Genomic DNA, 16,919 nt, shown 5'->3' on the forward strand with positions numbered 1-16,919 from the left:
CAGATTACTTCTTTTAACTTAAACTTAAATACATTCAATCATTAAGTCTCCTCACATTCATTCTCTCTCAGGGGAGGGGTCTTTGTCTTCTCAGGTGTGAATAACATCAATATTCATGATCATCCACGCCTCCTTGCATATAGCCTTTCTAACACTAAAAGTGTCTTACAAAAGTTAAATGACTATATTGTTTTGTATGAATAAGTGATCAGGATGGGTTTCACATCATTTCTGTAGCAAAAACTCTAGGCTACAAGATCCAGTTCTCAAATGTCTTGTGAACAAATGTTTAGTATGTGATATATGGCCTTATTTCAGTGGCTTAAAATTTGTGTTTTTTCAAAAACCATGCATAAACATTATTTTCTCAAAAATACAAACATGTACATACATGTTGTTTACATATTATTGTAGCCCAGTTTGTGCTGAATACAGTGTTATCAGACTTTAGCCATTAATATGTTTTTAAGCAACTGAAAAAAGCACAAATATCAAGGCATGTCAAAACTCCTCCAGGGGCCCAAAACACCCTCAGACCCCAGAGGGTTAATACCACTTTTTGTTCTTTTTATTCTGATCTTTATACTTCTACTTCTGGTGGTGTGCCTGAATCTTTTACACCCTTTCTGTCCAACCTTGATTTACCTCAACTTTCGGATTCGGATTCTGAACAGCTGGCCGAACCGATCTCTCTCCAGGAGCTGGAGTCAGCAATCAGGTCTATGAACAAGGGTAAATCCCCTGGCCTAGATGGTATACCAGTCAAACTGTGTACAACTTTCTGGTCTGACTTAGGCCCTCTAATGTTGGATATGATACATTTTTCAGTTGCTCAAGGATCATTTCACCCATCTATTAATATAGCTATTATTCTCTCCTTTTAAAGAAAGACAAAGATCTGACTTCCTGCTCCAGCTACCAGCCACTTTCTCTGATCGGGACGATGTTAAGTTGTATGCCAAAGTGCTGGCCCGGCGTTTGGAGGGATTTATGACTGGGTTGGTTCATTATGACTAGACAGGTTATATTAAATGTCGTTCCGCCTAGGATCATTTGCGAGGAGATTTTAGCTAAGATATCCTCAGATTTCTCACTACTTCTTTTCATGCTCGTGTATCGGTTATTAAAATGAATGTCCTTCCTCATATTAATTTCTTTTCATCAATGATTCCTATATCTCCACCTCCTGGTTATTGGAAAAAACTTGATTGTGTGTTTCTCGTTATATATGGGATGGGAAACATCCTCAAATCAAGTTGCTTACCTTACAGCATTGCAGATCACAGGGAGGTCTGTCTTTCCCCAACTTTAGACTATACGCTCAAGCCTTCACCCTTGTCCTTTATCAATCTGGTTTGATCCTGATGCTTCGGTGTTGTAACGATGTTGGCTGCTGACAGTGATGGCAATGACGAAGATGACGTGAAGATGAAGAACCCAAGTGCAGTTTATTTACAAAAGTGAATGCCCTAACTATACATGTGAACTAAACATAAACATAAACATGAACTTGACATAAACCTGACTTGATATAAACTTGGCTTGACAGAAACGTGGCCTGACATAAACATCTATACTCACATTCATTAAATACTTGACCAAGACACAATGGAAAACATGAGGCTTAAATACATGGACATGGGGGAACATAAACCAATGAACAAACAGAACTGATAACAAGATAATTAAACAATAAACCAATGAAAACATGACACATGAACATGGAGGGAAAACAGAAATCGCATGACAAGGGAAACAGGAACTAAACATTTCAAAATAAAAGACATGAATCAACAAAATACACATGACAGGTGTCATGGAGAGCGATTGAGGAATCTATCGTCTCCCCATATGAATGGAAACATAATTCTTTGTGGGTCCCGCTTAGGCGGTGTAAATTACGGTTTGGTCCTATTGTAACACATCTCCTCTCCATTTGGAGGGATGTCGAAAGGTAATCACAACAAGGCACAATCTGGCACAGTCATTCGCCTATTTTTCACAATAATAATTTTTTTGTCAGGCAATGTTCCTTCACTGTCCGCAATGGACACGTAACAAAGTAATTACTTTGGGTGATATTTATGATGATAATGGCCTTAAATCCTTCCAGAACATTAAAGCACAATATAATTTACCAGGTACTTCTTTTTTTATGTTTTTGCGTATTAGATCAGCCCTGCGGGCATATGGGGTACCTACTCATCCTTTGCGCAAACTAATTCTTCCTTCTGAGGGATCTCCCTCTTCTGTTTCAGTTATATATCTATACCTTCTTGAACATTCCTACAAACCCTTGTCTATTAACTGTTTGGGCTAAGGATCTTTATGCTGATGTGGATGATTTATTTTCTGATCAGGTATGGGAGATGTTTAAGCTGTCCTCAAAGAACCCTAATCACCAAATGATACATTGGAAATTACTACATAGGGTTTACTTGACCCCGCTGAACGTGACTATATGAATTTGTCTCCCTCTCCTAAGTGTAATTTATGTTCTCAAGGATCCCAGGGCATGTATTTGCATTTTTTCTTTTTTTTGGGAGTGTCCCTCTCTCACACCTTTTTGGACTCAGCTCTCACAGGATTTAACATATCTGTTGGACACTGATTTATGTTTGACCCCACACCTTTTCTTCTTGAATGACTTTGGGGAACTTATCCGTTCGACAAAGAATCTTACTGTTGGCTGCCCTCACAGCAGCAAAAAAAAATGTTAGTCAACTGCTGGAATCCTCCTCACACAATGGACAGACAAACGTGGACTGTATATTTACTAGATATTATATTGATGGAACTCTCAACATCTCGTATACATGGGTCCTATGCTAAGACTGTGAATATGTGGTATGCTGCTTTTGATTCTGTAAACATTTTTATCATCTTTGTAAACTCTTATTTTTGGTTTTCTTAGTTTTATTTATACATTTATTTATTTTGTTTATTTATTTTGTATCTAGATTTTTTGTATGTATCTTGTTTCTATATCCTTGGTGTCTACCAAGGCTGGGGTAGGTTTGGGGTGGGTTCTAGATTGTAGGGTTGCTTTTTGTTTTGTATTCTTGTTTTTCTGTATGTCAAATTAAAAAATCAATAAAACAGTTGCAAAAAAAAAAAAAAAAAGAGTGTTTGGAAGGTGTATGTCACTGCCATCGCGAAGGGGCATGATCCTCTGGGTGGTTTGTCAGTTGGAAAACACCCTTTGGTCAGTAAGTTTTGAGGAGCTAGATGGCTGAGACCCTCTTGCTCCGCTACTGTCCAGGTCTGGTTCTTAGCGCTGGTGTTAAATGCACTTACATGTTTCCCATTCGAGCCATTAGACATGGTAAGCTTACACATACCCTCATTGAAGACTGTGCTGCTACTTGCTTTGGCTTCAATCAAATATGTTATTGACCTTTTGGCCTTGTCAGTCAAGACTCTTGCTTAGAGTTTGGACCAGGCTTGTCTAAAGCTGTTTTTAAGCATAGGGAAGGTTTTGTGTGCAAGGAATTGGCCATTCATTTCAAGGCTCAGGTTCACCTCGCAGGAATTCTCTTATCCTCAATTTTAGTCGGACGAGGCTAAGAGGCTGCACATGCTTTGTCTTGTAATGGCGTTAGCGAACACGTCAATTCAGGCTGTAAGATCAGCTTTTTGTCTGCTTTGGAGGCTGCACAATTGGTTTAGACTTTTCCAAGCAAAGACTTTCTCACTGAATTGCTGATGCCACTGCTCATGCTAACGATTCGCAAGGCAGACAGTGCCCCATGGGTCTTAAAGCTCATTCCACCGGGGCCTGGGTTGCTCAGTGGTAAAGACGCTGGCTACCACCCCTGGAGTTCGCCAGTTCGAATCCCAGGGCATGCTGAGTGATTCCAGCCAGGTCTCCTAAGCAACCCAATTGGCCCGGTTGCTAGGGAGGGTAGAGTCACATGGGGTAACCTGCTCGTGGTCGCTATAATGCGGTTTGTTCTCGGTGGGGCACATGGTGAGTTGTGCGGTGGATGGCATGAAGCCATGTGATAAGATGCGTGGATTGACAGTCTCAGATGCAGAGGCAGCTGGGATTCGTCCTCCGCCACCTGGATTGAGGCGAATCACTATGCAACCATGAGGACTTAAATTGGGAATTGGGCATTCCAAATTGGGAATAAGAAAAAAAAGAAAAAAAAGCTCATTCCACCAGGAGCATGGCCTCCTCCTAGGCTTGGGCTAAGGGTGACTCTTTGGAGTATATCTGGCTGGCAGCAGGCTGGGCTTCCCCTAACACCTTCACCATATTTAATAACTTGGATGTTTCCAAGATTTTGACTGCGAAGCAGGGCTGATGCGTCAATGTTTTGGCTAGTGTCATTGTAATATACTGCAGGTCTTTGACTTTGGTACTTTCTTTCTCTTCCCATTGCAATGCAAAGGAGAGCTTCTTATCATTGTTTTCACAACCCGGACTGGCTAGTGGCATTGTTGTATTGTTTTCAGCACAAATGCAAACCCGTGGAAATGGGATGCAGTGTACGCATGCCGCACTATTGATGTCTTGTTGTTAAGGGACCTGAGATGATTCCTCCCTTCAATTCAAACAATCCTGACAAAATGGCACTTTGATCCAGTTTATATGCTCGCAATGACGCGTGCATAAGTGCCAGAGCGCCATCCCCATCTGCCAATGGCGTTGTAGTGAGAATCACCCTGGCACCAATTGAAATGAACTGGGCCTCACACAAAACACCAAAATATGTGTGATTTTTGTATCACTCTTCACTTAAGGTGTATGTGTGTGTGATTATTAATATCAGACAGACCCTCTCTCCACTCTCGGGGCACCAGCTAAGGAGTTTCACCTTAACAGTAAAATAAATATGCAAATTAGAGGGAGTTGGTCATCTGATTAATCTGAAGGATTAAAAAATTCAGCCTAACCTTTAGAGCTGTTCTGTATCATCAACACAAGGAACACACAGTTTTAATAAAATGAGTTTTATTTTCAAAAATATATACAAGAATAACTAACAAAACTACAAAATGATTCTAATATGCTAAAAGATAACAAATGAATAGGTAAATAAAACTGTATAGGATGGAAATATGTAATTGATTGAATTGGATGTAGCAATGGCAAAGTATGACTATTATCTTATGAAAGATAATTAGCTGTTTCTCTGTTAATTAATAAGGTGAAAGCCTTATTCTTAATTAAACAAATAACTTATAGATTATTTGAAAGACATTTGATACACAGGTTATGTAATCTAAAGAACATTAGAAAATCATAAACTGATAGTATACACTAATGCCAGGGTTTCTGGAAAGAGGTTTAGAAGTGATATTTACGTTCCCCTTGATCGATCGATGAGTTCGGTGATGCTGACATCTTCCACTGGGGCTCAGGTCCACGTTAAAGTAGGGAAGGAGCTGGATTCCGTTTCAACAGCCTTGGACATGAAGGAGCTGAGGAATGCTGATCTCCTGGAAGCACAGAGAGGGTTCTTGCAATCTGAAACACGCAGATATACAGCCCATATGTCGGTGCAAGATTCATCATCTGGAACACGCAGAAGCACAAATCTTGATGAGAAGGTTTGCTTGCCAGAGCTAAACCTTGTTGCTGTAGTTATATCCCTGGTATAGGGATTCCTAGAACTTGCTGTTGCAATAGTGTCTTGTAGTGAGACTTGGTACTTGGTCGATCTTCTTCTGTCTCTCGGATAGAGACTAAGAACGTTGGATGATCTGTTATCCTCTCTCTCATGGAATGAGACTTAGCATGTTGGATGGTTTGTATTCTGTTAATGACCCTCTGGACTGTTACTCAGGACGTTGATAATTATCCTGTTATTGCTCCCAAACTCGAACAACCGGGAACTCAGAACGAAGGTGTGGCTGTTGTAAGAATGCTTTATACCTTCCTGATAAGGAGGATATTTCAGTTTGGCGCTTCTTGTTTCAGGGTTATGATTGGTTGCTGACATTGGATGGGGCCAACACAGTGTGGCTCACCCTCCCTTTCTGTATGGAACATTTGCATATTTTAAAGTACATAGTTAAAACAATGTCTTTAAAGTTTCATCTGTGCATTGTTCCTTTTCCAAACTTCTTCAAAAATAGTCTTGCCATTTTTCTGAAGATATATAGACCAAACATGCTATTAAAAGATTAAATATTATGCATGCATTAATTTATACCACCATAGTTCAGTTTGTTTGAACTATTGTGCTAATTGAAGAACTGCAATTTACATAAACAGTTCTGTGAACAAACACTTAATGGATGTGTTGTCCATGTTAGGAATAAAAGTTTGTGTGTAAAGATTTGTCTTTCTTTGTTTCAGCTTTTGCAACATGGTAAGTTAATGCTGCTTCGAGAGGACTTGAACATATTTATAGTCCTTCTCACGTCTGGCCTTAGGTCAAACCTTAGGATGGGGGTTTCAGATGTTGCTAAGAAACCACTCATGGACCAATGAGAAGTATTTTCCAATGTATTGGACATTCTTTCCTTCCTTGTGAGGGGTGTTTGGCAGTTGTCCTAGCAGCTTATCTGATGGCTGTGCTTGGCATTTTATTTGTGTTGTTCCTGCCATGATCCAATCAAAATGGAGCCACTGTTCTTTGCCTTGACAGTTAGGGAAGGGCTCTGTCATAAACTGGCTCCTGGAAGTCATCTGGTCCGATTGTTTACCACAGTGTGATTCCATATGTGCAACAGAGATCATCACTCCAGGGAGGAGTTTCCTAGCATCAGCTACTGACACAGTATCTCATTCCCTCCTTTTTTAGTGAAGCAAAGTTACCGTTGTAACCAAGATGTTTTCTTTGGGTTATTCCATTTGACTTATGATGATCATTGCCATGTTATAAAAAGTTCAAGTTATCTGATATTTTTAAGAGACTTACTGACCTTGAGACTCGCCATGAGGGTCTTAAGGTGTCCTCTCTGTGATATAATTTCCTGGTTATGGTTTTCTTGTACATGACAACAAAATGGCAAAATGATGTTACACCTCACTGACTTTGATTTGGTGTATTTTAATCTTTTCAAATATAAGTCATATTTTACAACAAAACTGCTTCACTACTAGTAATCTTAAAATAATATATGAAAAAAGCATAATCTTAGGACAGTTACACCACCTAGACTTTTGACTTCATTTCATACAAAAATGTCTAAATTACTTTTAATTCAGAAATTGAGAGAGGTGTATTCAAGTAATTGTCTTTATGAACTGATATATATATATATATATAAAAAAAAATTTATTTTTTTTTTGGATGAAAAAATCAGTGTAACTACAATGGATTGATATTTGGCAACATTGTGCAGTGTAAGGGATTGTTCACACATGTTCCATTATTGTTTTCAAAAATAGAACATTTTAGCTTCTTTTAACTTTACATGACCTCTTAAAAACATGGCAGTCACAGCGTGAGACATCCATTTACCACATATTTACACCGATAATTAAAAAAACTGCAGAGACACATGCAAGAACTTGTCATGTGTGTTCAACCCCAAACTAGTCCGTGACTGCGGTGTTGTTGCATTCCAATACTGTGATAATTTATTGGCTATTTTATTATGTTGTGATTACATTAGTGGCATTTGTACTCGCTGTAAGAAATGCACTGCTGTTATTTATGTAGACAGTTATTGAACATCTGTTAAGTGGCCAGTCTTTAAGTAATGAGCTACCCACATTTGAATAATACACACTGTGTATTTTTAGAATAATTTACAGTTAATGTAATTGCAATTTTCTGCATTTTCTGTCTTCTCTGATGAATGTTTACACTCATTATAACACAAAACATATTGTATGTTATGGCCAAATACACTTTTCATATTATTTACTATTGTTTTATGTATTGCATTACACAGGTGTATAGAGACCTTTGAGCAGCTGTAATGAAAATGTATTGTAATTGATATCTGTTCCTAGCAGCTGTTTATTGTGTCTTGCAGGTTGAGCAGGAACGCATTGATAAAGTGTGGCCCAAACTGCGAGTGCTGGCCAGATCTTCACCGACAGACAAACACACACTGGTCAAAGGTGTGTGACTTCACATGAGACATTTACCATCAAAACAGCAAACTCATCCATTACATTTTAGATAGAGCCTTCTTTAGAACTTATGCTCGCATTGATTTAAAAACAAATCATCGATTTCCTCAAACAACAAACCGTTCTCTCCAAAATACAAATGTGTTGGTTGAATGTTTGCAGTTAGTAGTCTAAGTGGAATTTGAGGTTATTATTATACATCGTATTTGATATCATGTATAATACTACTATTTCCAATAAGTTGGGTTGGGGATTTGAAAAAAAAAAACAAAAAACAAAAAAAAAAAAAAAAAACAACAACAACAACAAACAAACAAACCCTACGTTTAAAACTCTGGCACCTCAGTTCAAATCTAGAGACTAGAATATACAGACTAGCAACACCTCAGAACACCCCAACAAGCACCCAGAACACCTAAGCAATGTCAATTGTCTTCAGAAAATAATATATAGTTAGTCTTATTATCTGAGTAAGCTACCATCTTAGGAAATTGTCATAAAACAATATAATGTACTTTCTTCTAAACTGCTCTCTTTAAGAAGAGAATCTGCTAAGAGACTAAATGTATAATGACGGCAGTCAATATCAATTATACAATCTAATATTGTTATAGAACACTTCAGACTAGCTGATGAACATGGAGTGACGTTATTAGGGAAAGTCAGAAAAGATCTACTACATCTACTGTAGTACATGAGCATTGACATTTGCCCACAATAGCTGCAGTGTCTTTGTAAACTGATCTGGAATCAGATCTCTGTGTTGTGTTGGTTACAGAAGACTTATAATGGCTGAAGTTACAGGATAATTAACATACCGTAAGTACAGTAAATGTTGCACTGTAATTACAACAATAGCATATTTAATTAGGTTTATCATAGATGTCATCTCTTGATCATCACAGATAATCAAAGAGCTTGAAAATTAGTGGAACTTTTGTCTACAAGAGTAAACTTTTGTGTCCTATTATTATTATTTTTTTATATTAGAGGCACTCCAATGTTTTTATTGTGAGCACTATTATATATGTATATAATAAACTATTATCTATCTTAAGAGTAGCAAAGCATGAAAATGTGCTAGTTTAAAACACATTAAATGTCTGTATTGCCCCTTGAAATTGAGATTTTGTTAGGGATGTGTGGATCAATAATAAAGTATCGATACTTCGATACTGATGTGGTATCAAGAATATCGATCCTCACATAATAATATCGATTCTGAAGTTTTTAGTTTTTTTTTTAACTAGTGATCTTATTATTTAGATAACATGAATATTAATGCATCTCATAATCTTCGAAGTGGAAAAAACTAATTATATTATTGAATAGTTGCATGGCACCAGAACTATATAGAAATGCTAAAATACACTAGCAGTCAGAGACAGCGCTCACCCTTTCAGTCATAGCGCTCGTTCAAAGAGAGAGCAGTGCTTTCCTGAGATAATGACAGAAAATCAGCATCTGGAGTTATTCACACTAAGTAATGACAAACCTAGACGTGACATTTATTATAATGGAATTGTGTGACCATTTTTACAGGTTTATTTAAATTCAGAGTTGTTAAAACATTGTTAATGATCTGTAATCCTCGTTAATAAATGATACCCTTATGAAACTTACCATGGATTCACTGTAGTAATATTGTATTAACCATGACTAGTAACCACGACTGTAGTAACCATGTTTTTGTTTTTTTGGCAGTAACCAAGGTTTTGATACAATTAACCATGGTTTTATTACAGCATAATAGTAACCATATAATAATATCAATGGTTAATGTTGTGGTTTTATATGTGGCTTATACTTAAAATAAATAAAATTACTATATAATTTTTAAAGGGTAAACAAAGCAGCCAAGTTAAGTTACTAATTTTATCCAAAGAATTCATAAAAACATATTTAAAAGAGGTATCGGTATTGGTATCGATATCTGCGATATTGGCTTAAAAGTACTTGATATCGGATCGAGAAAAAAATTTGTGGTATCGCCCATCCCTAAATTTTGGCCTGTCCCACCTCAGAGGTCTTGACATATAATTCAATTAATTGTAGTAAGTTTTAATTAACTTGTTGCAAAATGAAATGAAAAAGCTCATAAGACATTTAATTTGACCTCCTGAGGTTAAGCATCTGTCGAAAAAAATGACATGGTTTGAAAGTGGTCAATACTGTATGATCTAACTGTTTGACAGGTATTATCGATAGCACTTTGGTGGACCAGCGGCAAGTGGTTGCTGTAACTGGTGATGGAACCAATGACGGACCGGCCCTCAAGAAAGCAGATGTCGGTTTTGCCATGGTGAGAAGTGATACACTCCCAAATTCATCCAAAAGAGCTGCAGAAAAGCAGTCTGTGATGTTGTAATTCCATTCTTTTAGTCTGCTTCTTCTCAAGCTGCTCAGGCTGTCCTCATTTCTGCAGCATGCAAAATCATGCCATGTGGCTCAAAAATAAGACAAAAGCACCCCCTAGTGCGATGCTATCTAATTTTGTGGCTGTTTTTATAGCATGCGTCAAGTGACTTGCAAAAAAAATGCAGCTTGTGCCAGCACCACACCACAATTTCTATTTTCACAAGTTAATTGTGGCAGTGAAGAGCATATTCTTATTTTCCTGTATATCAAACTGTCAAGGGCTGCCTGCAGGCAGTTTCCTTTCTGTGGTATTTACAATAATATTTCTCTCAGCCTTGTCTTAAGGGAGAACAGTTCTTCTTGCTAGTCTTTAAAAAAATCACAAACACATTGTGTGGAGAGGAAAACAAGAATGTTGACAGAAAGAAACACTTGTGTTTACCTAGACGGTAATAGAATTTGGGACGTTATTTATGCAGTTTAATATTACTCACTGTCTATGTACTGTATGTGTTTGGATTTTGGTTTGATTTTTTTATAGTTAATTCTTCTCCCCGCAGGTAAATAAAATGAGAGATAAAATCATATTCTGCATAAACAAAATTAATCAAGTTTCCTAGGACCATTTCTTTTTTGCAACATTATTTTCACAATATTTAAACAAATGAAAAAGAACAGAAAAAAAAAAAAAAAAAATATATATATATATATATATATATTTCTTTTTTTTTATCAGCAGATATTAAAGGCAATACAAAAAATACTACCATGATGTATGTAGGTAGACATAAAGATACTTGTGGGAAGTTGTGGGAAGACATGCTATATTCCATCTAAAACTATTTTAAACAGCATTTTGCTAATTCTTGTATAATTATTGTGCATGCAGCATTTTATAAAGGGAAAAAGTCAATTTAAGACTTTTTTCTTCTAAAATCTTAAAAGAAATTGTGACCAGTTCCAGGCTCTTCACTTTCCCATTCACATAAATCTTAACCTAAAATCTTGATGTTGATAACTAATTCATGGACACGTTATGTGTGAACTACCCACCAATACTTTTATGATTTGGATAATAAATATTTTTTTTTCCCACATTACAACAGTGAGAATTAATTTTTAAAAAATATATTACAGTAATGAGAATTGGGGAGAAAATGTGTTTGATTGTCATGAAAATAATGTCACAATGCAACAAATTGTATTGGTCCTAAAAATTATTTTCAAACTAAGTATAATTTCTAATTTCTTTCTTTTGTTTTTTTTGTTTTAGGGGTTCAAGCGCTTAGTGCTGAAACCCTATTGTAATTGTTAAGATTTTTAGCGGTTCAAGCGCTTAACGCAGAAACCCTATTGCGCTAAGCGCTTGAACCCCTATTGTAATTGTTAAGATTTGTATTATTATTATTATTATTATTATTATTAGGGGTTCAACGCTTAGCGCTGAAACCCTATAGTAATTGTTAAGATTTTTATTAGGGGTTCAAGCGCTTAGTGCTGAAACCCTATTGTAATTGTTAAGAATTTTATTATTATTATTATATTATTATTATTATTCCGCCATAAAACGGATTGGGCAGAGCAAACCGTAAGGCCTAGAGACTTGTAACTTGGTCAGATGGTAGTAGTATTCTCAGAAACACGGACTCGGCCAAATCGGTCAATAGGGCGATCAAAAATGTGAAACTGCTCATAACTTCTAGACCGTTTGTCGTAGACTTCATACCATTGGAATCCTTGGCTCAAACCAAACAAAACATATATTGCATATTTCATTTCCGCCTATAAAAATTTTCTGCCATCTTGGATTTTTCATAAAACCTACTTTTGCGAACTAGTCCTAGGTTTTTCGTCTGTTCGGGACCAAACCAGTGCCAAACGATTCTATGGAGTCTCATTATCAAAAGTTACCAAAAAAAGTTTGAACTTTCGACTCGAGCTAGCTACGGTATGCGAAAACATTGGAACATCAGAACAATTTTACGTAAATGGCTATAACTCTTGAAGGAAATGAGATATCTTAACCAAACTTGGCATGCTTATGTAAGAGGTCAATCTTTGGTCGCCCAGAAAAGTTGGTGTGGTTTTGCAACATGGTGGCGCTATAATACCAAAAAAACCATGAAATTGGCTGTAACTATGAAACCGTTAATCCTATTGACTTCAAAATTTGCATACATTGTCTTTGTCTCAACTGCCATCATTGTGTATATGGACATTCACGTATGTTGAAAAACATGGCCACCATCGGCCAATCAAATTTCAGCAGCTATTACACAAGGTTAACAATGACCGATCAGAACGAAACTTGGTAGACCTATTTGACTCTTGGTCTGAGATGGTTGTGCAAAGTTTTAAAAACATCGACCACTAGGAGGTGCTATCACGATTTCTGAAGGTGTTAATGGTTGTATATAATGCAGTGTTGTGAAAAAACACAAGTAATATATATCATCTGATAGCTCATCTCATTCTAAACAACTTTGCCTCAAGAAGCATTGGCATATGTCAAACCATTCGGTACATATTTCAGATAATGTTCAAAACCTACTTTTGCAAACTAGTCCTAGGTTTTTCACCTGATCGGAACCAAACCAGTGCAGAAATATACTCTGGAGTCTGATTATCAATAATTATCAAAAAAGTTGAAATTCCGACTCACGGTCGCTAAGGGGTGCCAAAATGTTCGAAAAGCGCGGGCCATTTTTACTAAAATGGCTATAACACCCAAACAAAATGAGATATTTTCACCAATCTCAGTACACATGTGTATGAGCTCAATCTGAAGTGACAGTAAAAAAAAAACGCGGAGTTTGGCCACTTGGTGGCACTATAACAGGAAAAAAAACATGAAAACAGCTCTAACTACGCAACCGTTAGTCTGATTGAGTTAATCGGCATGCAGTGTCTTTGTCCAAGGTGCCTTGACTGTCTATGAGGATATTGGCGTATCTCAAAAAACATGGCCACCATCGGCCAATGAAATGTGAGCACCTATTAGACAAGGTTATCGGAGGCCGATTGGCACAAAACTCGGTGGGCCTGTTCGAGTCCTGGCCCTAGAGGTCTGTGAGAAATTTGAAAGAAATCGGACACTGATTGGCACTAACGAGTTTTACGCAAGAACCACTGCTGTCAATCAAATTGTTCATTAAATATTCACGATTATGTAAAAAACCTACTTTTGCGAACTGGTCCTAGGTTTTTCACTCAGACTCAATAAAACCAATGCAATACAATTCTCTGGACTCTTTAGGTCAATAGTTATCAAATAAATATGGAATTTTACTCTTTGGATAGCTATAACAGGGTCATTTAGAAAATGGGCATGGCAAATATACTCAAAAGCCTATAAATCCTAAAAGAAAAGTCAACATTTCACGAAACTAGGTGAGCACGTGCAACATATAATTCTAAAGAAGCATGCAAACTTTTTTTAAAAAACATTTATTTCCATAGTAAATTGCCTGTATTGGCTGTAAATGGTCTATTCCATCTATGCTCTAGGTGGTTACATGCTTGCTTAATAAAACATAATACCTTTTTACGCATGTGCTTAAAGACCTTAAACCGCTTGAACTCCATTAATTGCTGCTCGCAGCTATATATATATATATATATATATATATATATATATATATATATATATATATATTTATTTTATTTTATTTTTTATTTTTTTTTGGTGTAATATGACTCGGGCATGTTTTTGACAGGTTTGTAACATTCCCACTTCCAATCCACCTGGACAGATTCTGTTATCCTTTATAGTTTTTGTAGATAAGTGCACAAATATCAAATTGCACTGAAGTGAAATGACAGTGCTTGTGTCTTTCCAGGGAATTGCAGGGACAGATGTGGCTAAAGAGGCTTCTGACATCATCCTGACAGATGATAATTTCTCCAGCATTGTGAAGGCCGTCATGTGGGGACGCAACGTCTACGACAGCATCTCAAAGTTCCTGCAGTTTCAGCTGACGGTTAATGTCGTGGCTGTGATTGTCGCTTTCACCGGAGCCTGTATTACACAGGTTAGTGTCCCTGCTCATGTGCTTAGTCTTTCAGTCTATGGTGTACCTCTGAGTGTATTTTATTTGGGGTGCCAGCTAAGGCAAGGATTACTATTACTATTGCTCATATTGTAGGTTAGCGATTTGAACAAACTCCTAAGCCTAAGTATCGTCCCACACCATTTGTGCTGCCGATATGGATAATACCTCAGATCATGCGACTTGTTGAGGTGAGGTGTGCTGTTACTTATCTAAGTGATCAGATGATAAAACAGGCAAGAAAAAAATCCTAGTTTTGCATGGCAAGAACCAAAATATTTTACTTAATTGAAACTGCTACCACTGCTATTATTTACAAGTCTTTTAAAAGACGATAGGTTCGATCTACCTTGAAATCTTAAATTAGACCATGTAGAGACACAGGGGCACCTTTGATAATTTTATCTGGAGAAGAATAATAGATTACTAGGCCAAGGCCAAAGACTTCATCCCTAAGATCTAAAATAGCATTGTTCCATTTCTTAGAGGATCACTAACCTAATAATTGGTGCAACACTTATACAGAGGCTAGACTGTGTGAAGTCACTGTTATGAGAACTGAACTTCCAGAGAGGTTATGTTTTCATAGGATGAAAATGGAAACTCAAACTTGCACTAAGATAATGAGTAAGATCTCTATTTGGGGGTATAAATAGTCATATTACGATATCTTGTGCTTGTAATATCGGTAAGCTGGTCTGAAAAATACCATATAAAATAATCTAGTTTAGTACCAGTGATTAGAATCATATTTTACTGGTCCCATTTAATTAAAAATGAAAAATGTGTCATTTATTCACCCTCATATCATTCTAAACCTATATAAGCTGATCAGCCACAACATTAAAACCACTGACAGGTGAAGTGAATAACATCGATTATCTTGTTACAATGGCACCTGTCAAGGGGTGGGATATATTAGGCAGCAAGTGAACAGTCAGTTCTTGAATTTCATGTGTTAGAAGCAGGAAAAATGGGCAAGCATAAGGATGACTTTATATAGCTGGTATAGCTGCCCATTCCTCTTGGCAAAATGCCTCCAGGTCATGCAAAGCCTTTGGTCATCTTGCATGAACCGCATGTTTGAGATCTCCCCAGAGTGGCTCAATGATATTAAGGTCAGGAGACTGTGATGTCCACCCCAGAACCTTCACCTTTTTCTGCTGTAACCACTGGAGGGTCAACTTGGCCTTGTGCTTAGGGTCACTGTCATACTGGAATGTCCAAGAGCATCCTATGTGCAGCTTTCGTGCAGAAGAATGCAAATTGTCTGCCAGTATTTTCTGATAACATGCTGCATTCCTCTTGCTATCAGTTTTCACAAGATTCCCCATGCCTTTAGAGCTCACACCCCCCCAAAACATCAGTGAGCCACCACCATGCTTCACAGTGGGGATGGTATTCTTTTCACTATAGGCCCTCTCCAAACATAGCGCTTATGGTTGTGACCATAAAGTTCTATTTTGGTCTCGTCACTCCAAATTACAGTGTGCCAGAAGCTGCGAGGCGTGTCAAGGTGTTGTCGCGCATATTGTAACCAGGCTTTTTTATGGCATTGGCGCAGTAAAGGTTTCTTTCTGGCATCTCGACCATGCAGCTCATTTTTGTTCAAGTATCGTCGTATTGTGCTCCTTGAAACAACCACACCGTCTTTTTCCAGAGCAGCCTGTATTACTCTTGAGGTTACCTGGTATTTTTCTTTGTATCCCGAACAATTCTTCTGGCAGTTGTGGCTGAAATCCTTCTTGGTCTACCTGACCTTGGCTTGGTATCAAGAGATCCCCAAATTTTCACTTCTTAATAAGTTATTGAACAGTACTGACTGGCATTTTCAAGGCTTTGGATATCTTTTTAAATCCTTTTCCATCTTTATAAAGTTCCATTACCTTGTTACGCAGGTCTTTTGACAGTTCTTTTCTGCTCCCCATGGCTCAGTATCTAGCATGCTCAGTGCATCCACGTGAGAGCTAACAAACTCATTGACTATTTATACACAGACACTAATTGCAATTTAAAAAGCCACAGGTGTGGGAAATTAACCTTTAATTGCCACATCTCATTTAAATCTGTGTGTGTCACCTTGTGCATATTTTAAGGCCTACCTTCAAACTCAGTGCCTCTTTGCTTGACATCATTGGAAAATTAAAAGAAATCAGCCAAGACCTCAGAAAAAAAATTGTTGACCTCCACAAGTCTGGTTCATCCTTGGGAACAATTTCCAAATGCCTGAAGTTACCACGTTCATCTGTTCAAACAATAGTACGCAAATATAAACACCATGGGACCCACGCAGCCATCATTCCTCTCAGGAAGGAGACATATTCTGTCTCCTAGAGATGAATGTAGTTTGGTGCGAAAAGTGCAAATCAATCCCAGTACAACAGCAAAGGAACTTGTGAAGATGCTGGAAGAAACAGGTAGACAAGTATCTATATCCACAGTAAAAGGAGTTCTATATCGACATAGGCTGC

The 16,919-nt window shown here is 37.4% G+C and overlaps 1 protein-coding gene across 9 annotated transcripts in view; it reads left to right on the forward strand.

Annotated features, from left to right (window-relative positions):
* LOC127425930 (plasma membrane calcium-transporting ATPase 2-like) overlaps nucleotides 1-16,919 on the forward strand; it is a 396,733-nt gene that overhangs the window by 353,189 nt on the left and 26,625 nt on the right. For all 9 annotated transcript variants that reach the window (XM_051672265.1, XM_051672268.1, XM_051672266.1 and 6 more), the window contains 3 exons: nucleotides 7,942-8,029; nucleotides 10,237-10,343; nucleotides 14,239-14,430. In XM_051672265.1, the coding sequence (XP_051528225.1) occupies nucleotides 7,942-8,029; nucleotides 10,237-10,343; nucleotides 14,239-14,430 (387 nt within the window). The remainder of the gene's footprint in view (nucleotides 1-7,941; nucleotides 8,030-10,236; nucleotides 10,344-14,238; nucleotides 14,431-16,919) is intronic.

Source organism: Myxocyprinus asiaticus, chromosome 35 (assembly GCF_019703515.2).
Source record: "Myxocyprinus asiaticus isolate MX2 ecotype Aquarium Trade chromosome 35, UBuf_Myxa_2, whole genome shotgun sequence".
Classification (NCBI taxonomy): domain Eukaryota; kingdom Metazoa; phylum Chordata; class Actinopteri; order Cypriniformes; family Catostomidae; genus Myxocyprinus; species Myxocyprinus asiaticus.